The sequence below is a fragment of the Drosophila navojoa genome, chromosome X (genome assembly GCF_054131105.1).
Source record: "Drosophila navojoa isolate 15081-1374.11 chromosome X, UAZ_NAV_1.0, whole genome shotgun sequence".
Classification (NCBI taxonomy): Eukaryota; Metazoa; Arthropoda; class Insecta; order Diptera; family Drosophilidae; genus Drosophila; species Drosophila navojoa.
The window spans coordinates 26,887,313-26,909,318 of NC_142895.1; the positions used below are offsets into that span (position 1 = coordinate 26,887,313).

At 39.3% G+C, this 22,006-nt stretch overlaps 4 protein-coding genes across 4 annotated transcripts; 2 read left to right on the forward strand and 2 right to left on the reverse strand.

Annotated features, from left to right (window-relative positions):
* The first annotated feature begins 5 nt into the window (after nt 1-5).
* Nucleotides 6-4,753, forward strand: LOC108657499 (uncharacterized). Its single transcript, XM_018110127.3, has 3 exons — nt 6-1,363; nt 1,434-1,790; nt 2,922-4,753. Exons 1-3 carry the CDS (start codon nt 530-532, stop codon nt 4,047-4,049), a joined length of 2,319 nt encoding a protein of 772 aa, XP_017965616.1. The 5' UTR covers nt 6-529; the 3' UTR covers nt 4,050-4,753.
* Nucleotides 4,754-8,324: 3,571 nt separating this feature from the next.
* LOC108657113 (uncharacterized) lies at nt 8,325-9,309 on the reverse strand. The gene has a single exon (XM_018109573.3). The coding sequence runs from the start codon at nt 9,099-9,101 to the stop codon at nt 8,538-8,540; it is 564 nt and encodes a 187-aa protein (XP_017965062.1). The 5' UTR covers nt 9,102-9,309; the 3' UTR covers nt 8,325-8,537.
* Nucleotides 9,310-9,599: 290 nt separating this feature from the next.
* MED20 (Mediator complex subunit 20) lies at nt 9,600-10,842 on the forward strand. The gene has a single exon (XM_018109572.3). The coding sequence runs from the start codon at nt 9,706-9,708 to the stop codon at nt 10,444-10,446; it is 741 nt and encodes a 246-aa protein (XP_017965061.1). The 5' UTR covers nt 9,600-9,705; the 3' UTR covers nt 10,447-10,842.
* A 1,523-nt stretch (nt 10,843-12,365) lies between these two features.
* Nucleotides 12,366-21,660, reverse strand: Pdcd4 (Programmed cell death 4). Its single transcript, XM_018109565.3, has 4 exons — nt 20,913-21,660; nt 16,459-18,087; nt 15,509-15,648; nt 12,366-12,478 (listed from the first exon to the last, which is right to left on the reverse strand). Exons 2-4 carry the CDS (start codon nt 17,782-17,784, stop codon nt 12,406-12,408), a joined length of 1,539 nt encoding a protein of 512 aa, XP_017965054.1. The 5' UTR covers nt 17,785-18,087; nt 20,913-21,660; the 3' UTR covers nt 12,366-12,405.
* Between the last annotated feature and the right edge of the window lie 346 nt (nt 21,661-22,006).

Sequence of the window (22,006 nt, forward strand, 5' to 3'; positions counted from 1 at the left end):
ACCCTGCCATTCAGTAATGAAAACTAGCAAGTGGACAGCGCTAAATAAAAACATGTTTGCTTTTCTAGTTGTCCGAAAATTCTGTAATAACATTATATAGTCAAAATCTAAATTATGTGTTCTGCATGGAGAGTAAAAATGTTTTGCGCGTTATTTGCTTCCGCTTATTAATTGAAATGGCCAGTTTATAAATCTGATGTATTTAGTGGGCCACATTCTGCCATATTATAAACAAATCTTTGGTGTGACAAATATACATACATACATATACATAGGTTTAAATGTTTGTTAAACCATTTGGCTAGCATAATAATAAGACTCCGATACCGATAACGATATACACACACCAATACATAGCACGCATCTCTAAACGAAACTAATTCGGCGACAATTTTTTTTTTAGTTGAAAGAAATTAACACAAAAAATTAAATCAGTGCAGTGCTCCCACATATCCAGCGTGGAACGGGACGCCAAAAAACTAGAAAAGATACTGTTCGAGGTGGAATAAACAAACTCGTGTGGGGCACGATGAGTGTGTTGGCATATCCACGTAAAAATGATGAGGAAATTTTTCGTCAATGCACAAAGGATTGTGGCGTTGTGACGGCCACCGAGGACTTTCAATCGTTCGCCTTGTGCTGCATTTTCTGCAGCGAAAAGTTTCTCTACTTCGATGCATTTATTGGCCACATGCAAACAGTGCACATGGAGGACGCGCAACGCTCCATGGAGGGCTCTGGCTCCGCCACGGGAGCCAGCATGTCCTACCCCATGAGCCAGCCCATGTCGCTGGGCGTAGCCGATGACGATGATGAGGGAGTGCCGCACGACTACGCAAACAATGGCATGCACCAATTTGATGAGATCGAAGACTTGACCGACGCAGACACTGCCTTGCTGGAGCCCCAAATGGTGATTAAACAGGAGATGCATGAGCTGGACAGCAGCAACGGAGACGACGCCGAAGACATCGACGACGAGGAGGAAGAGCACGCCAACAACCTCCCAGTGCCCGACGATAATGACAACGACGATGTCGATGATGAGAGCGAAGCAATACTGCCCGAAAACGATGTGCCCACACCCAGCGCCAGACCTCGCATAAAGCTGAGGGGACCACCGCCACAGCCAGCCCGGCACAGGGTCTCCAGAATACATGTCAAAAGCGAGCCCCTGCCCATCGAGGGCGATGAGTCCATGGACGAGTACGGCGAAAACGAGGCCGAGAGCTATGCGGACGACAATTCCGGCGAGTATCAAGACTACAGCAGCAGCAGCTACAATGCGCAAGGCACCAATCCGCTGGCTGGCGAGTCCGATTTCCTCAGCTACGATGAAATGGTTGAGGAGTCTTTAATTGGTGTAAGTCCTGTGCAGCTCATGCACTGAATCTATGCTCTTATCCTTGTTCAATTTGTGATACCAATTGCAGCGGGATCGTGAGCTGACCATGCACATCAAGGATCGCAAGATGATACAATTCCTGATACACTCATACAAGCGGAATCCATTCCTTTGGGATCACAGTCACGCCCAGTTCCGGGATCGCGTGAAGCGTGCCCGCTTCCTGGACTGGATTGTGCTCGAGTTCAAGAACCGCTTCAACATCTCCCTGGCCAAGGATGCCATCACACGCAAATGGGACAATTTGCGCACCGTCTACAAGCGGGAATGCAATCGAATGGCACTCGAAAAGACGAATATCAGCACGCTGTGGTACTTCAAGGAACTCCATTTCCTCAACGAGGTCTATAGCTATAACTCGAAAATGTCCGATGCTGTTGTGAAGGTGAGTCCATCTATTAAATATATATATATATACATATATGGAGTATATATATGTACGTGTAATTCAATACTCCACGGCTGGTCTATATTCGCTACTGGGAACTGATATCTAACACAATACAAATGATAACAACATAAACAAAGCTGATTTGAATCAAGCGATCGGTTACACTCAGAATTTCATTTATACTGACTAAGAAACATTTCAGGTTTCCCAGCTAATTATAATATAAAGTGTATCGATTACTGCATACATTTGAAATATTTTCATCATAATGTCTCTGAACATGGTGAATAACTGTTCACAGAATTTTTGATTTCACACAGCTCAGATCTATGCAAATTTGTTGGTGCTTAAGTTAACTTGATTTTATTGCTCAGTCTTTGTCACAAATCATCTTTTGTATTTCTAGCCAATTTTTATATAGAAATATGATTCATATTTGTTTTCTTTTTTTTTCAAATAAACAAATATTGTGCCCCATTATAAACCAGTTTTCGACCGGTTTATAATATTTTCATATACTAGATAAATAAATTATATAATGTTATGCAATAAACTATATTAATAGGGACACAGATAGATATAAAAACGATTTATGTATATTACCTGAATATGTTTCGAGTGCAATGTAGTTTTATAAAAAAGGATTACATGGACAATAGGCTTATTTAAATTGATCAGATAAATTTGATAAAACTCTAATGAACGTACAAAAATGTAATTTATTAATAAAAATTGTTTGCACTGATATGAGGATATGATATAATATACATAAACTTAATCAAGTTCCCATGATTTTTCTCAAATTGTATTAATAGAACTGTTTATAAATAATATATAATATATATTTATAAATATATCGGATTTAGGGGCTATTTTTATTTTTATTATGCCTATAAACAAACTTATAACTGATCTGAGTTTTTAAATAACGTCAATTTATTTTTTAATGTAAAAATCGTAATAAAAGCGATTGTAAAAATTAAATTAATGTGATGCTTTTACTTTGTAATTAAATAATATTTTTTTTATTTGTATAATTGTTATCTATTAAATTAAATATTACCATTTTTTGCTAGTTCAATTTTCGTAGGATAATCAGTTAACTAATTGTGTATTCGTTCGCAGGAAACGTCATACCGGCGTCGCTTCTCGGCCATTTGGAACGATACGTCGACGGCGAAGCTGTTGGTGATGGTGAAGCGTTATCAGTGCTTTTACAATCGGTTCGATCCGGACTATCGGAGCAAGGAGCGCCGGGGCGAGGGACTGCAGCAGATGGCAATGGAACTGCAGCAGCTCATCGATGTGACCACCATACAGATATCAAAGCGAATCTCGCAGCTGCGCTTCGACTACTCCAAGCAGAAGAGCGAGCGTTTGAATGCGGAGCGAATGGGTCGTAAATTCATACCGAACTATATCTACTACGATCAGATGAGTTTCATGGACGATGACATACCGCCATTCAAGTGCCAGCATTGCGGCGAAATTGTGCAAACGCTGCGCGAACTGGATCTCCACATGCTCAGCCATCAGCCGAGCCTGGGCGGCGGCTACTACTGCAACGTGTGCAACATTCAGTTCAACAATGCGGACGAGTTCGAGAATCACAAGCAATTGCATCTGGGCGCCGGGCACGAGGTCAAATATAACTGCGAACTGTGCACGGCCAGCTTTCGGGAGAAGTCCAACTACGACGAGCATTTGCGCCGCCACAACGATGAGCTCTTCCTGCCAACGTTGGCTCTGAACCACAGCATCCTGGACAGCGCCAGTGGGGACGTGGACGGCGGCGACGGGCCATCTATTGTGGGGGCCGGCGAGGAGGAGGATATGTTTCCGCCGGACGGCCCGAAGCCGTTCGCCTGTGAGGTATGCCATCGCACCTTCGCCTCGCCGGGCCATCTCAATGCGCATCGCATTGTGCATCAGGATGAGCGCGAGCGATGCTACAAGTGCGACTATCCGCAGTGCAGCAAATCGTTTGTGTCCCGCCACAGTCTGTTCGACCATCTGAAGCAGCACTACAGCAACGAGGAGTTCAAGTGCGACATCTGCGGCAAGATCTTCAAGTCCACCAAGAATCTGCAGAACCACAAGCAGATCCACGACAAAGTCAAGCGCTACGTCTGCCAGATATGCGGCTCGGCATTCGCCCAGGCTGCTGGCCTCTACCTGCACAAGCGACGTCACAATCGTCCCAATGGCACCACCGGCGCCGTTGGCGGTCGATCCAGCCGCACCACGCTGTGAGCGATCCGTTCCAGACCCAAGCGGTTATCCTGATATGTGTTTTGCCTCAGATCAAGCACAAGCACGAACATACATACACACACACACAAGCACATACATACAAATTATTTCTAAATTATTGCAATGTCCTCCAATGCCAATGTGCGGCAGCTATTTTAAAATCGTTTTTTTTTTTTCTTTGGAATAATGTATTAAATTAGTTTAAGTTTTTTTTATGATTGTAGAAAAGCGATTATTTTTAATAATTGTATTGATTATTAGTTATTTCAGTTAATTATTTAGTGCCCCCCTCCTTTCCCTTAGCAACTTTTTGGCGCTTCCTCTGAACGAAGCGCTTTTCACAATTGTACTTAAACTAAACAAGTATTGCAAATTGTCCGCAACTAAGCCAAGAACTTTAATACATCTAAGACATATACTATATATACATAGACATATATATACACATACATACATATATTTAGATATCTGCCGTCTTGCTCGCACGGCAGCCGAAATGCTCATTTTGGTGGGAATGTCAATGTCGGTGAATCGAATGCGATTTCTGATCATTTGTTAGTTATTTTATATCTGCTTAAAAGACAATTCCAGCAAAATGTGAATGAATATGGTGACTTTAGATCTTCGACGAGGCAACGAGGCGAACACATTCCACACTAGTTAAATGATTAATAAGTGTCAAACAAAAACAAGAAAACAAAACAGCAACAAGAGAAAACAAAAAACAAGTATTTCATAAAGTATTCTATGTACAATTAAGTATGCATATAATCTATATATTTATTTAAAATGCGCGTGCGAGTTCATAAAATCAAAATAAGAACAAGAAAATCCAACAACAAAAAATCTGTATTAACTGCAGTTGCGCAAGTGCAGGGCCATTTAAATGAAGCAACAATCTAACAAACAAGAAAAAGAAAACAATTCATAAAAGTTTTAAAACAAAAAAGCAAACAAAAAAAAATTGAAAAAAGAATAAAAAGCAACAACAGCAACAATAACAATAACAGTTACTAAGCTCAGCACTATTGCATTAACATAATTCTATTGATAATAATAACAATACATACATCAAACTAGTTTTAGTTAACAAACATAAACGACTGAATCTGAAAAATACATTTACATACACATAATTATACACATACGTTTACATATAGAGATGTAAAAGCGAAAATAAGTAACATGTTGAGAGCCCGCTACGGCTAGCCGTAGCTTCTAAAAATCATATACATACATATTTGCACATGATATATACATATACATATATACACACACAAACATTTAAATAGAATTAATTTCGAATGCAGCTATATACATTATAAACATGAATTTGTTTACCAGCCAAAATGTTTGTGTACCTATCTGTAAAACCAAATCATTTAACATATTTATTTATCATCTGTGGCGTGCAGTCCTCTGGCGGCCGTCTGGCTGCTTCATCTCTATTCAGGGACTTCTTTTTCTGATCTATGAGCAGAAGAAGAAGAAAAACCTCATCACACACGCGCACATGCATCCATCTGTTCACATTCTTACGTACATACATTACATCGATTTGGCATAATAGTTCGTTATTGTCGTTGTATATAGTTTGAGATGTGCATTTATGAACTGCTTGCCGCAGATGCCTCGACGTTGCTGTTATCGATAAGCGACTGCAATCGATTGCATGCGCCAAATCAAAAACGATCAATGCAAAAACTGCAATAACCCTTACACACACACACATAACAAATGCATGCACATACAAGCATAATAACATAACAAATACGTATATAAATAGATATAAATATATATTATGTACTTTTATAAGACAACAACAAGAAATGCATACCTAAATATATAAGTTCATTTAGCACAATTAACAGCAACAAGAAAAAATACAAATGCAAATGTACCAACAGCAGCAGGAGATCAGCAGCAACAGCCGCTAATAGTATAATTAAGTATTTTAATAATAATTGGCTTACTCATATGCTTTAAGAAATAACAGGCGCGGGTGATTAGCGACACCTGCGTATATCAATTAAAACGAAAACAAACATGTTTGTGTTTTCTTTAACAAAACTTGTGAAATAGTTAACAGCAGCTGTAAGAGAGATTTGTACACGAATTGATCCACAATTCGTTTCAGAGGCCGTAACAAAGTGCGCTTCCTTAAGCTATTAAACAACTATAAACAATACAAATACAAATACATATATACCTAACTACTAGCATATTTATAATTACTTACATATACATATATATGTATGTATACATATGTATTTATTGATAAGCAAAGACAAACAACAATTGCAATACAAACGAGAGCAACAAACAAACAAAACAACATTTTAGGCGAGCACACAGAGATTATCAACTCCAACGCCAACTTCTACCACATGTAAATTTCAATAAAAAACTATAAATACAATTATATTTATTATATGATTTATTTTATTTTAACAAATTCAAAAGTATTTCCATTCCCAACAGATGTGCTGGAATCTAAATCAAAGTTTCTCCTAAAAGTCGAGTATTTTGTTACGATTAGGGTATCCTTCAAATGACGTAATCTAATCCAAAAATGAGCAAAGAAGAAGTCTTAACTATGATCTTGATTCCTGGTACCTCGTACCACTACCATTATCTTTATATTCTGATATTTTGCTCTTCGTTTGTGACATGTCGTGGGAATCGGTTTCCCGCTTCCCTCTGTTTTCGAACTTTTTCTTTGAATTTGAAAAATTGCCAAATCAGTGGTTAATACATAGAAATGTCTAATTTGATTGATATTCACATATGTATGTAAATATTCATTAGATTCACAACCCATTCTATGCCATTAGAGCAAACCTTACTGCTCTTTATACGTTCCAAAGACTTCCCTGTTCTCTCTCTCTCTCAATTCTTTTCGCAACGTCTGACCGGCTAATTCTTTTGCGGTATTCCCTTTCATCTAACTATCTCTATAATTATCGATGATACTCTCTGCATCTATATATGTATGTATGTATGTATATTGCTCTGTTTTATTTTATTCTTATGTACATACGCATGTATGTAATTTAACTCGCAATCCTTCTACACAATTCTTTTGTAATAAAATAAGAACATTTTATCTCATTCTTTTCTTTTATCAGTATCTCATTCGCAACTTTTAGTTGTCTTCCTCAAATTTGTTCTGTCTGTCTATTACTATCTCTCTCTCGCTCGCTCTTTCTCTCTCTCTCTCCGTTTTATTTCGTAGGTATGTTCTCATTCACATGAATACCAGCTTGTTTTAATGCTTCCGAACCTCAGCTATCCCTCTCTATTTCTGTGTCTCCCTCGACCAATAGAACTCTTAATTACGCCGAATGCAAATTGCTTATCAGCAATTATCAAGTATCAAAAAGTGCCATTAATTGAGAACCACGCATTTTTATCCGCACTGTCAGCGAATGCGATAAACTTATCAAGCGTGTGGGACAGTGATTTAATTGTGCCAGACGTCGGTGCCTGCACTTGATATTCAGATAAAAAAGAAACACGTTTAAAAGCTGCTACTAACCGCAAAAAGCTTGAAATATTTAAAACTTTGCCATCTCCTTAACCTTAGCGTTTTGCACTCGATTTCATTCAAGATCTGAATTCGCGTTAACAATTAGCGCCTGCTGATAATGCCCAACAATTAACAAATTCGTGCATTCGCGGACTTTGGATTTGTTTTTGCAATGTTACAATTAGCAGCAATCGCCAGCCAGAATTTGAACGAAACCCCGTCAGGCCCCTTGGGCGCAGACGCACGATGACTCGTTTGTCTCGTATTCGGGATTAGACTAGAGATGAGCGCGTGACTGACACGAACACAGATCACAAAATAACGAACTGGGAGATCTGATATGTTGCAATAGTAGGACTAATGATTTATTTATAAATAAAAATATATGATAATAATCATATATTATAATTATAATATATAAACTGAAACATTTATATATTCGTGTTTCGGCTGCGTCAGAGAAATAATTTCGCTCACCACTAATTAGATATGAAAGCAACTACGTAAAATCGCATATACTATATGCGAGTACCTAGAGACTATAAACAGCAATGCGGTGGGCGCGTGCTCTTTTTGTATCTATGCATGTGTGTACGAAAGTATATTTATATTCCAAGGAAATTAGAAATTCTGGTAAACACATTAATCAGAATGTGGGTACATTGGGTCGATCGATTGTCATTCGTCGATCGTCAGATGTCTGAGGCAAAGCAATAGTTAAGATTGTAGTAAATGAAAGACAACAATTTTTGATATTTGTTCAATTTGAGTTACTCATGGCTGGTTTGACCCGCGATAACAAATTATATTTAGCCGTCGGCTCTCATAATGTATACAACAAAACATAACAAGTCAAAAATTTGAGGCTTAAGTTGGTTCTTCGGTTATTTTTCTTCGTCTCCTCCATGTTCAAAAGGTGTTGACGACACGATGACACTGCATCGCTGTCCTGACTAGAACTAGATTAGTTCACCATGCTCATTCACTTTGATGATGCGCACTTTCTCCTGGCGATTCGATAGGATCTCATCGATATTCCAGCTGCCTCCGCTGGCGCTGCTGCTGCCATCTCTATTGGAGAAGAGGCCCAGATTGTCCTTGATCAAGTGATCGACGGCACAGCCATCGCACTGGAGTATGACCACGCCACTGTTGTAGGCCTCCTCGCTAATGGTCTTCGTGTTGCGTGTGTTGCACAGCTTGCAGAGATACACGATCTCCATGCGCCGTTGCATACGCCGGAAGCGTTTCAACGTGGTCGGCGATAAGGAGCCCTTTGGCTTGGCTCCAGTGACACTGCCCGTAATCTCGAACGGCTTAGCCGTAAAGCGACAGGCATCGAGAATGGACCGCGGAATGGATAGCGTCGAACGTTGGGCGTTATTCAGCGGTTTGTCCGCATCGGCTTCGGCATCGGACAGCGCCACTGGTCCCTGTTGTGTGGCATTGAGGATCGCATTCTGTCCATTCTGGCGTAGATAGTTGAGGGTACGCGACGTAAAAATATTGCGCAATGCATTCATTTTACATCGACATATTCACGGTTATGATGGATACGGATATGGATATAGGTTATTCGATGCCAAACACACTGCCGATCCGCGCGTGTGAGTTATTTAGATGATACTAAATTATTATTATCATAAACAAACGACGCAGTTTGCTCTGCCGAGAGCGACCACTGTAGCTACACCACCGCACGCCAATACGCGAGCAAGTGATGATACAACCGATAGTATCGTTAAATCACCGGCCAATAAGTTGATGGTGGAAATGAAGTACGAGCTTAAAAACAGATGAAATCGCATTCAATGGTTCTACAATTCAACTCATTGAGTACTTTACTTTAAAATATTATGAGCTCTGCGTATTTTCAATCATTTGAATACTACATTTATTATTTAATATTTAAACGTATTGATATTAGAATGAAGCGTTGCCAGACAAGCTAAAACACAAATTAGTTTAAAATCTTGGAAATACTATCATTTTCGGTAACAATTTGGTATTTTGACATTCGCGATTTTGGCCGCGCTCTATTTGTGGTCACACTTACGATTCAGTGTACTGAACGGTTGCAAGCTCATAGAAAATAAACAAAAAGAAAGGCATTGTAATCGATTGAACATGGGTGTAACCGTGTTGCAACCATATCCACTCCCAGAGGGCAAGTCTGGAGCCCACATCATGGACCATCTTGGCAAGCGGCTACTCTCGCTGGGCGCATCGCATGCCGGCCAATTTTTGGTTGACTGTGAGACATTCATCTCGACGCCGCAGCACGGGACGCCGGCTCGAGCAGTGCATGTGCTGCACAACTCCGAGTATCCGGCTTCCACGTTCTCCATAATCGATAATGGCACCGGCAAGCAAGTGGCCATCGTGGCCGACAATATTTTCGACTTGCTAATGCTTAAAATGACTTCAATATTCACATCAAAGAAGCAGACGAAGATTGAATCGCGCGGCGCCCGCTTTGAGTACGGCGATTTTGTCATCAAGCTTGGCTCTGTCACCATGATGGAGCATTTCAAGGGCATCCTAATCGAGATCGAGTACAGGCCTTGCATCACGCTCTCCTACTGCTGGGAAATGATACGCGAAATGCTGCAAGGCTTCCTCGGCATCAGTGTGCCCAAGGAGTATCCCACCTACTTCACCACTCAGACTATCATGAATGCCATGGGTCAGCAGCAGCTGCACGCTAAGCAGAACGACCTCTACGAGCCAATGGACACAGTCAAGCAATACCTCGAGCACTTCACCAACTACCGCAAACACGTCCAGATGCACGGTTCGATGGCCAGCTCCACTGCCTCCATGGGCTCTGGGATGCTACCCTCGTCCGTTGGGATGGGGCGACCCTGATGCGAGGTGAAGCTGGAGCCGCCAGATACCACTTAACCAGCCGGCCAACAGCGGATTTAACCTTACGATTCCCTTCTTTTCGGGTTTAAGTAAATAGTAAAAAACTGAAACTTTAATGTATTTATGTTCTCTTTTTATTATTATTTTGTATGTATTTGTAACACAATAGTTGTATATAATATATATAATAATATAATATTCATATATATATATAGAAATATATATATATGCGTGTATATGTATAGTAATATCCTATAATATGCGTATGTGCAAGTTGCTCTCTCGCACGACAATTTTTTCAAAGTACAGTTGCGTTCAAAGCGCTTACAAATTATTTAAAAAAAAAAAGTAAAAAAAAAAGTCGGAATTATTTAATTTTCAGGCAGAGCAAAATAATATTCTTTCATTTTTATACAAAAGAAATCAAAGAAAAATGTAGTCGAAGCCTTTCCAAATACTCTCAAACTGTTATACAAATAAACGTAAGAAAACGATGGAAGCTTTTGGTGTTTTTTTTTTTTTCAAATGTGCATAAAATATATGTATGTATTTTTATTCAAACTGTATGCGAGCATTACAAAGAAGAAAAATGGTGTAGTTTGTATATGTTTATAATGATAATAAGTAGATAATTTGTAGGGCCGAGTCTTCTTTCGCAACAAGACCAATTTTTTTATGCTTAAAAGTAAGAAACTGCTCTTGCAATTTTTATTATTGCTCCAATGGTAAAAATGGATTGTGTATGTGTTTATATAGGTGTGTGGTTGTAACGTGTAAAATGTAAAATACAATAAAAAAAACTAACCGCAAATTTTGTAATACAAAGCTAAAAAGTCTGGAATTGAAATCGATGTGCCTTATTTTCAATATACACACATGTATTTGAAATGTTTTCATAGGGCCAAACATGAATATTAAGTATGTATCTCTGTAAATATTTGAATAATGCATTCATTTGTTTGCAGCTTTCTTCTCTTTTCTGTCGCATGAAAACTTAAACATAACACAATTATCGTAATATAATCTGTAACTATTCATTTTTGTTTGCTTGCATGGATTTCTCTTAAACTTAGTTGTATATTCTAATCAATTTTAGTTGTGTGTTAGATGTCTAGTAATAATAACGGTGTCTCTGTGTCTGTGTTTCAGTTTGTGATTGTGTTCATGTGTATTTGTGTGTGTATGTATAACAGTTTCGTATAAGTAAATATGTTTGCAGTTCCATTTACTGCTGCAGCCTGCAGCCTGCAGCTGCGGCAGCGACGAAAATTGCTCTCATCAGCTTTTTCGCGCGCACTCTTTCTTTATCTCTCTCTATCTCTTGCTTTCCTGCACTCGCTCTTCGAAAGTATTGGTGTCTGTCTATAGGTCTGTGAGTGTGTGTGTACACGAGCGTGTGTGTGTGTTAAGTGTTTGTATGTAGTGTTTATTGCTGTTTCCGTTGTTGTCGTTGTTGCCATTTTCTTTTTGTTGCATTGTTATTTTACAAATATTTTTAAAATAATTTTATGTTTATACGTAGATATATTTATGTGTATGTATGTATGCATGCATATGTATGTATATATTACTCATATAGTTTAAACGGAGATCAATTTCCGATTGATTGTTATTTGTAGTTACTTTTTAGAGTTATTTGTATTTTATGTCCTCATTTTATTATTCCATGTGCAACAACAACAAGAGAAACAACTTTTGCTTTGTATACTCTCTCTCCCCCCTCCCTCCAGCTTTCTTTCTGTCCTCGTCTCTTAAGTTTTGTGTGTTAAGCTGTTGCTGTTGTTGTTGCTTGCGTTTAACGGTATTTTGCTTTGTGATATTGTTGTTCTGTTTTGTTTTTTGTTTTTTTTTTTTTTCATAATATTTCTGTTATTGTTGTATGCTACTGCTACTGGTGCTTCTGCTTCTGCTGCTGCTGCTGCCACTGCCTCCGAGTTGAAATCAATCGATCCTTGCTATTTAGTCGCGCATAGGCAAAGTTGCCGGCTTAACGTGTCCGCCGTCGCCCTCAGAGACAAAACGTTTGCGTCCACTGTAATTAGAGCAGAGAATAAAATCAATTGATATATGTAGATCAAAAATACTAAAAGTACTATAGAATTGCCCTTTCAGACTTCAAGAAACCCAATCAATACATCCAATGCATTCATCCTCCCTTTTTAAAGATTCACAATTTGTAGTTTATCAGGCAACAAAGGTATATTCTGTTTTGCATTATTCGCTTTTTAAGCACACTTGTGCATAAAATATTCCGTGCAAAACCATAAAGGCAACACACATTACGCATTATGCAATGCCAAAAACAATTACAACAAAAAATACCACAATCGCATTACGAAAATACATTTTGCGAATTTGGCAAGTGAGATCAAACTACAGCAACAACGAAAATGTCCTAAAAAAGCCCCAACAACAAATCTTGACGCGTTACTCGAATGAATTTGCAGCAGAGTTTATTCAACCGTTGACCCTTTTTACTCCTCTCTGAACGAAAAACTGCAGCGACAAAACAGCTGTGTTACGACTAACCTGTGCATATGTGTGTGTTTGTATGTGTGGGTGAGAGGGAGAAGGTGAGGAGCGCAGGGTGCACTATACAACTAGAAACTAGTTTCGCTGGTTTATCTGAAGTGCCGAACAAGCCAGTATCAAATTTTAACCTACATCAACTTCAAAGCTCTATTTCTGCTGCATGAATATGTATGTGTGTGCAAATATATGTATGTAATATGAAGCAAGCACAATTTGGAGACTGGGCGATCAACTATGTATGGAGAGTATAGGCAGCGAATTATTGTTAGCTCAAGCGAGCGATAGTGCGACAGACAGAAGAAACAACAAATAAATTAGGCTTATGTGCCTGGCTGCCCAATACTCTGTTTTCAAATAATAAATATAATAATAATAATAATCATACTACACATTTGAGCACAGCATACACCACACAGCACATCGTTTCTAGGGTATTGAGGGACACGTTGTCGCAGTAGCGCTCAAGTGTGTGAGCGTGTGTGTGTGTGCAATGTAAATGCTTCTGTCATAGTAGTTGGTGCTTTTTTTTTTCATTGTGACTATGTTAAGTGCCAAAGAGCAACAGCCGCAGCCAAGGCGAATGCAAAATGCAGCTCCAACAACTGCAACGACGGCAGCTAAGCTCATAGCAGCAGCAACGACAACAACAACAGCCAGCTAGCTTGTTCATATTGTTGTTGTTGTGCTGCTTTTGTTTTGTGGGTGTGGCAGAGCAGGTCGATAACAGCGGCAACTGTAACTGCAATGGCAACGGCAACAACTACGACTACGACTATAGTCAAGGCAGAAGCAGTCACAGTCGTAGTCGCTTAGCCGCCATTTTTACCTTCTCCATGGGACTCACGATCTTGAGCCACATGCAGGTTGTTGCACCACCAACAAAATCCACCATCACCACCCTATAAATGCATATGTAACTATCACAGCAGCTATAACTATTTGTGTTATCAATGCCAACTCTGTTGTGTTTTAGAAGTGTGTGTAGGTGTGACCTGCACCACGCAATCGATACGTACATATTATCGATATAAACACATTCTCTCTCTCCCTCTCTTCGCACACATACACGCACACACACAATGTTTGACTGAAAAATTCTAAATAAATTGAAAACGAGTCACACGAGTTAATAAATACTGCAGGTTGCGTGGCAAACAAACAACGAAATCAGCTTCATATCTTAGAAGTCGATAGTAAATAGAAGCTACTCATCTAATATTATATTTTTTTTCCCAGTACGACTACTGTTTACTCTATTGCGGTGATCATCTTACATGTACAATGTGTATATCTACTTATGTATATCATGTTCAGTATTTATATACGTGTATATACGTATGTGTTAATAAGAAAAAATTGCAATAAGAGCTTTCGATATTTTTTCGCAGAATATTGAAGTATATACATACATACATGCATACATACGTATATATTTTGTTTTCATTTTTCCACAAACCAAAGCAAAATCAATAAAAATAAAACTTTTCTAGGCCTGTTTGGCCGTAAAATCTTATAAAATAAGCAAACATACATATGTACATACATATGTATTTCTTAAAGAGTATATGTACATATGTACGTAAACTGATGCTTGTATGTACAAATATACATATATGTATGTATATTTACAAATGTATGTATATACCTTGAAATAATAACTAACCGGCGCTGATAAACCGGCCCCTCAAACAACGCCTGCGACTGCCCCAACCTAACGTAGACGCTGACGCTGACGACGCCAGCAGAGCCAACGCTGCCTTGCCGCAAAAATCAAACTGCGCAATAGAAATATCATAAACAAACACACACACATGCAAAGAGAGAGAGAGAGGGAGAGAGAGCGACAGACGGCACACATACATACTCACACGCAGCACAAAATTGAGAAAATGAGTCAAAAGCAAAAGTAGAAGATAAACAACAGCCAAGAACGACGCAACGGGCGACACACAAAATAACAAACAACAAGTCAAGAAGGGGAGCCGCAAAATGCCGGCAAAAACAAAAAACAAAATCAAAAACAAGTTGATGGGGTGTCTACATTCATACATACATGTATGCACATATACATACATATGTGTGTGTGCACATATCCATGTATCTATACATACCCATGCACATTGCTATATATATACACGTATACATGCATATGATATTTGTTGTATATACAGACATATACATACATATGTACACATGTATGTATGTTACAAAGCTTAGAACAATAATAAAAACAGCAAGACTATATAATGGGCTATATATTGTTGACGGGGGAGCCGCCTCTGACTGACAAGATTACGTAAAGTAAATTGTTTTTGTTTTTATTTTTGTTCCTTTTGCTTTGTTGGGCTGACGGCTACTAAACGTTGTTGTTGCCGTTCTTGCTGTGGCTTACAGGTGGGCCCGAGCAACGGGCCCTACTTTTACACACACACCCACACATAATGAACGAATAAGTTTATTGGCATGCCGATCATTCGTACTGCCTAAAAGAGGGGCGTGGGGATGGGGTGTTTAGCACACCCACACTTACCGCGATGGCACATTGTTGATAATCTTGTCGGTTAGGAAGCCGGCACGATTGCATCGTTCTACAAATCGATCGAGTATTATATACGCCAATGGCACGTCCAGCACAATATCCGCCATGTCATCAAAGACGCGCATGAAGCCCTGCAATCAAAACCAATCAAACGAATATAAACATTGATATAATAAGTGCATACAGATGTGCTAGTCATATCTATGTCATGTACAGACATGTGCGTGCCCGTATCAGGCAGAAATTAAAGTTTATTTTCACCGGTAATACTAGACACTGTCTAGTCTACTTTGTTTTATTTCTAGGTATCGTGCACTCACAACTTAAGCAATGGGGCAACACCAGATGGTTTGATTACGCATTAAGTTGGCTGCACCTTGATCAATGCTTCTCTTGTGTTTGTCTCGTATTACATTTTAATGTAAAATAATATTTTTGCATCTGTTTTGCCTAAAATATTTTTATATTTTTTTTTAATTATTAACTTTGCCTTTATTTTAATAATTGTCTATATTTTAATTATTATTTTTTCCTTCTGTTTCTTTGATATTTTCTATATTTTCAAATGATGTTTTTGCTTCTAGTTGCCCGATATTTTCATATTTTAAATTATTTTTCTGTTTGTTTTGCTAAAATAATTTCCTTGGTTCTGTTTGCTCGACATTTTTCACGTTTGTAAATTTTAATTTTTTATATTCGAAAAACATTTTGCATCACTGTTCCCCCAGCTTCAGCTATATCTATTTATACTATACTATATATTTTAATTTATTTTTTGGTATTTTTCCAAAGAGGTCACCGCGCGACGATTAACGGCTGTTTTTTGTTTTTGTATTTCACTGAATCTAATCTATTCTAAATTTAATTTGAGTTTTGTTTTGCTTCTGGCTGCTCTAGTTTTAAAACAATGGGTGGAAGTAGATATGGAACGATTTACTGACCTGCTCCATGCCAGCTGGTAGAACCAGACACGTTAGATCGAGCGACTTCAGCAGCTCGCACATGGCCTCCTCGGTGGTCTGGCTTAAGGATTCGAGTGTCATCACGACGGCCTCATAGACGAGCTCATGATGGTAGTGGGGCACCTCGAGGGCGCGCAGGCAGCGCTGCGCCTCGGCCACGTCGCGGGAGGACAGATACTCCTTGAGCAAGAGGGTCATCTGTTTTGTGATGGTCTTCACTGGCCGCAGGGGTCCGCCCATGCCCCAGACGTTGTCCAGATGGGCCCACACCTGCTTGTGGAGCAACGCATCGGCCCGGCGCAGCGCCTGCTCGGCGTACTCGTTCATCTGCTGGTGCTCCTCGGGTCGACTGACGAACTTCGGCGGCATGCAGTCGTCGGCTATGGCTCTGGCCATGAAGTTGCCCAGCATCACTGGCGCCTCGGGCGTGTCCAGTATGAGATCGGGCAGATTGGCTAGCACCATGTTGAAGCCCTTCTCGATGTCCTTGCCGGTGATGACGCGGCCATAGAGATCTGAGATTAGCACCGAGGTCATCTCCCGCTGCGAGTCCTTGTGGTCCATCGCAATCTCGACCAGGATGCTGGTAATGTACTCTCGCAGCGGGCTCTGCAAGATCTCGTCAAAGCTGACGGCCACCTCGTGGGTGTCCCCGTGCTCGTAGTACTCGAGCACAATCGGCTCGGCGAGCTTGAAGAATTCTTCGGGCGTGATTTCGGTGATGACTTCGCGTAGCTCCACATTTCGATCGTTGACCTCGCTGTCATAGTTGGGATCATTCTCATCTTCGTACACCTCGGCCAGCGCCTCCGATCCGGGCAATCCCCAGACCCCTTTGCCACCGGCACCGCCCTTCTTAGGCAGGCCCCGCCCACGTGTCAAATTGCGGGATCTTCGGCTATTCTTCCAGCGCCGATGCGGCACCACATAGCCCGTGCCGGATGGCAACATGCCGTTGGCCAGCGACGACACCGTGGTACTGGCGATGCTCGGAACAATACCGCCTCCAGCAGTAGCGGCCCCATTGGTTAGGGACGTGGCAGATGTGCCGCTGCCACTACCACTGCCGCTATTTTGTCTTTGGATGAGGCGCTTGGCCTTTCGCTTGATGCGGCCATCATGGCCGTCGCCCACGGGCAAGGGCTTCTTGATGTGATTGTGCCCATTCGAGGGCCCGCCGTTCAGCTCTACCGCCTCAATCTCGCCATTCAGTTCCCGCTCCACGGAGCTCTCCTTTGAGTCGGAGCCGCCGTTGCTGGCGACGTCGCCGTTAGCTTTCTGGTTGATATTCGACTCTAGCTCCATTCTGCTGTTTTCTGATCCCTCACTTCCCTTGTACTCTATCCGCTTTGATCCTACTCTCCTTCTCTCTCCCCCTCTCGCTCTCTCTGGATTCTTCTCGCTGCTGTTTCTTCTTGGAATGCACAACAGTTAGAGCAAGAAACACAGTTTCTGCTCTCCGTAACCCTCGTGGAACCTTATGTATGTATATGTATATGTATCGCTCACTCTTTCTCAATCTCCAATTTGTTTATTGTACCGTGTGACCAGGTGCTACACTTTCCTTGTGCTCTTGTTGTGTTTACTTGCTCTTGATTTAATCGGTTGCTATAAAACACAAGGAATAATATATCAAGAGTGAGATATTAGTGAATGCCAACTTAGTTGATTTTCTTTATAATATATTTATGTTATACATATGTATGTATTAAAGCAATTTTTGAGAACGAAAATAACTATGCAATACTGGAGAAATATAGTTCAAATACAATCCCGTTATAACTTTCTTCCCCATCTCGATAATATTTCAATGTAAATGAATGGCAAATTTCATAAAAGCGAAAAGCATTTAAGAAGTCGATTTATTATTGAGCATTTTCATTCTTTATGTAGGGCATATATCATGTGACGAATTCTGAAGGAAGCAAAGCCCAAAGAATAACATCCCTATACATGAATGCATATTCAAATAATTCATAATACGTGGACAATGCATGTAAAGTCGCCCCAAAGTCTTGCGCCATCTATCCATATATATATGTATGTACTAACTTATACATTGTTGTGATCACTCACACACCCAAACAAGCACAACAGGCGGCTGACTAGACTAGAAAATGATAGCAACAGCGATACGGCGGCCGTCGCTTAAAAACTATAAATAAACAATATTGGCATTTATGTACATAGTTTTTGGTTTTTGTTGTGCTTCTTTTTGTTGTTACATTCGCATGCAAGTGCCGTTATTTATTGCAAAGAGACTGCCAAATGAATATGCGAGGCGAATACAAACATACTTTTGTACGTATTTACATATATGTATATCTACATAAATATGTACATACAACATATGTATGTATGTATGTATGTAAATGCAGACTGTGTATGACAATGTTTATATTCATAATTATTTGCTTTTAAACATTGTATACTTAAAGTCCTGAAGGCATACAATATAATAAATATATGTTTGTATATGTAGACATTGTCTTTCCACCAATGTATGAATGTATGTATATGTAAATATATACATACGTACATAGTACATATATGGACATATGTACGTTTATTTGTATGCAGATATGTGAGATACGCATATCAAACTCTCACTGGCGGCCTGGACAATTTCAAGGTCACAAATACAGCAAGCATAAATGTCGCCGTTAGCTTTCCAACCCTCACAATTGACTAATATTATTGCCATCTCTGTTGCTCTCAATAAGAGAACTTTAAACGAAGTTTGTCACAGACACATCGATATGTGCTGTGCTTGGCCGTGCACAGAGTATTGGATATGTGTATTAACAGAGAAATGTAAATACATACATATGTATGTTCATCGACATACATATGCACACACACATGTATGTATGTATTTGTATATGTATATGTTCTGTTTGGATATACACTAGTACGTGGAGAACAGCACCGATTCTTTTTAATTTGTTATTGCATTGTTTTGTAAAACTGCACATGGGTAGGCAGTGTAAAGAAGTACATATACATACACACATACATATGCACGTACACTTCCATACATACATATGTACATATATTAACATGAGTTTTAAATACATGTGTATTTACATACATTAATCCTATGCTATTGCGTCGCATGTTCCTTCTCAATACATATAAGCACACACACACGCATGGTTTTGTATGCTGTAACCGGTTTGATGTTTGTTTTGCCCGGTTTAACCTTGAAAATGAGTCCCCTCTTACAAACTTTCTATGTTATTGCCGCACTGCGTTGTTGTTCTTGCCTCTGTTTCGCACTTGTTGTGTCCCCTCTGCAAGCACACCCAAAACAAAAACCAACCACCGTTGCGATTCAGCAGGAGTGCCCAGTTCAAAATTTGGCAATGTTTTTAAAATAAACACATAAATGCGTATGTAGATATATGTATAAACAAAAGCACATGCATTAATATATTCTTATAAATACACACACACACACCTATGTATATATGTATGTATATTCTTGTTGTTTTCGTGCGTGCTTGTAATTGTTTTCGAAATTCTCTGCAAAGAGCATAAAACGACGCTTTGCCGAAATTGCGTCGCAAAAAATAAAGACAACGGCTGCAAAAGCGAATACATCAGCAACAGCATAACTAACGTACCTACAAACATAGGTAAGTATGCTGCACTAAAAACAGTAACGTCTATATAAATAAGTACACTCTATCCATGACGGACGCAATTCACACCACGGTAAATAAAAAATTGCATTCCATTATGTAATGTAAATACATGTATGAATTTATGTATACAAGCATACATTAAGAACATAAACAACATATAAAAGGAAATTTGCAACAGTGGCAACGCCAGTTATGAGCCGCGCATGGAAATGGAATGAGCTGGAAGTTTGCCGAATACAAATTCAGTGAGCATAAGAGAAGAGGAAGAAGAAAAACAAGTTGGCGCGCATGGTTGTATTCTCGGGCCGCCCTCTCCACCCCATCTATGTGTGAAGCTGTTTGGTTGATTGTGTGCGTAAATGCCGGCCGAATTTATCACGTACGCCATATACAAAAATATGCAGCATTTGAAATCTAATTTTAAATTTAAATATATTGCATCAATCGCAATTGCAGTAACTGATATAACAGAACATGTAATTTACAAATATGTGAGTGCATATATGTATGCATATATATGTATATATGTGTGCATACTCTTTAGCTGTATACTTATGTATTTATATCGCACAAGTATTTTATTTATTATGGATTCATATTCGCTTCGTGGTAATTGCCGGTAAAAGCCGGTTTTTGTTTGTTTGTTTCAAATTATATAATAATACATATACATATGCATGTACATATACAGATGTATGTACATATACATATGAACAAAAAAATATAAATTAAATATTTCTGTATATTACTCCATACATATCCACATGAGACTTAATTCTCACTTACCTCAGCGTGTGTACTTTCTGATTGCCTTTTGTTCTCTGTTCGTTTGCGTCCTCACACTCGCGGCGACAACAACAATAACAACGTCGACGTTGGGCTAAATGCAGCGACGTCGACGACGATGTTGGCGCGCCTGCAACTGCTGGAGCCTGTTTTGTTTTTGTTTGTTTGGCAACTTGCTTTTGGCGTTGAAAATCGTCTGTATGTATGAGGATTTTTATGTGAGTGTAAATGCGTTTGCTTGTGTGTGTGTGTATATGTGGTTCTGTTTTCTCTGCAACGCGTGGGTTTGCTCGCAATAGAATGCACACAAAATGCAATTGGAAAATACTTTTTGATGTTTATACTTGTTTCTTGCTTTCAACCATTCACTTTTGATCTAAGTAACTTGCAAAAAATATTGATGATCACGGATGCAATGGCGTTAATAGCAGATAATGGCTATTCGACACCCTCGCAGTTAAGAGCTCAAAACGTGCAATGCACTCTTATACACACACACGTGAGTATGTATGAAAGGGCTGGATAAGCGCGCTGCAAGTCGGCGTCCAATTAGACTTTTCTTATTAATTCAATTAGTTTTTTTTTTGTTTTTTAATCAACTTTAAAAAAAATTGTATTCAACTTTACTGAAGTTGTAGCAAAATTCAGTTTTCTTTTTATTTTAATCAGAAGGGTGCTTGGGGTATGAGATTTGAAATATCCGTAACGAAGTGAACACGACAACAATTCCACTGAGAGTAACATCTGTTATTCGCTTTGACTGGGGGTTTATATCGGAGGGAAATACACTACTATTGCCAGCTCAAACAAAAATACTAAAAAAATATGCTGTAAATGTGCGCAAGGGCTGGTCATATTGATTTTGGTGCTGCCATACTCAATATAGCCAGTACGTGCGAGAGCACAATTTATGAACAGCAAATTGATGATTCTGAAATCAAAAATAAATGCACATGTATATAATAGCAAAAACGTTGTCAAACAGATATATTTATAATAATTTATTTAAATTGAATTAAAGGCAAGCCTTTGTTGTGACCAAATTGTTGGCTAGACTAGAATCAGCTTTCAAACTAGTATTGAGTTTCTGAAAT

What these genes read in the sequence shown, in the direction of transcription:
- LOC108657499 (XM_018110127.3), top strand. Translation starts at nt 530, where the DNA reads ATGAGTGTGTTGGCATATCCACGTAAAAATGATGAGGAAATTTTTCGT. An exon ending in TTGAGGAGTCTTTAATTGGT is followed by an intron (nt 1,364 to 1,433) that starts GTAAGTCCTGTG and finishes TACCAATTGCAG; the next exon opens with CGGGATCGTGAGCTGACCAT. An exon ending in TGTCCGATGCTGTTGTGAAG is followed by an intron (nt 1,791 to 2,921) that starts GTGAGTCCATCT and finishes ATTCGTTCGCAG; the next exon opens with GAAACGTCATACCGGCGTCG.
- LOC108657113 (XM_018109573.3), bottom strand. Translation starts at nt 9,101, where the DNA reads ATGAATGCATTGCGCAATATTTTTACGTCGCGTACCCTCAACTATCTA.
- MED20 (XM_018109572.3), top strand. Translation starts at nt 9,706, where the DNA reads ATGGGTGTAACCGTGTTGCAACCATATCCACTCCCAGAGGGCAAGTCT.
- Pdcd4 (XM_018109565.3), bottom strand. Translation starts at nt 17,784, where the DNA reads ATGGAGCTAGAGTCGAATATCAACCAGAAAGCTAACGGCGACGTCGCC. An exon ending in TACCAGCTGGCATGGAGCAG is followed by an intron (nt 15,649 to 16,458) that starts GTCAGTAAATCG and finishes TTTTGATTGCAG; the next exon opens with GGCTTCATGCGCGTCTTTGA. An exon ending in ATCAACAATGTGCCATCGCG is followed by an intron (nt 12,479 to 15,508) that starts GTAAGTGTGGGT and finishes CTCTAATTACAG; the next exon opens with TGGACGCAAACGTTTTGTCT.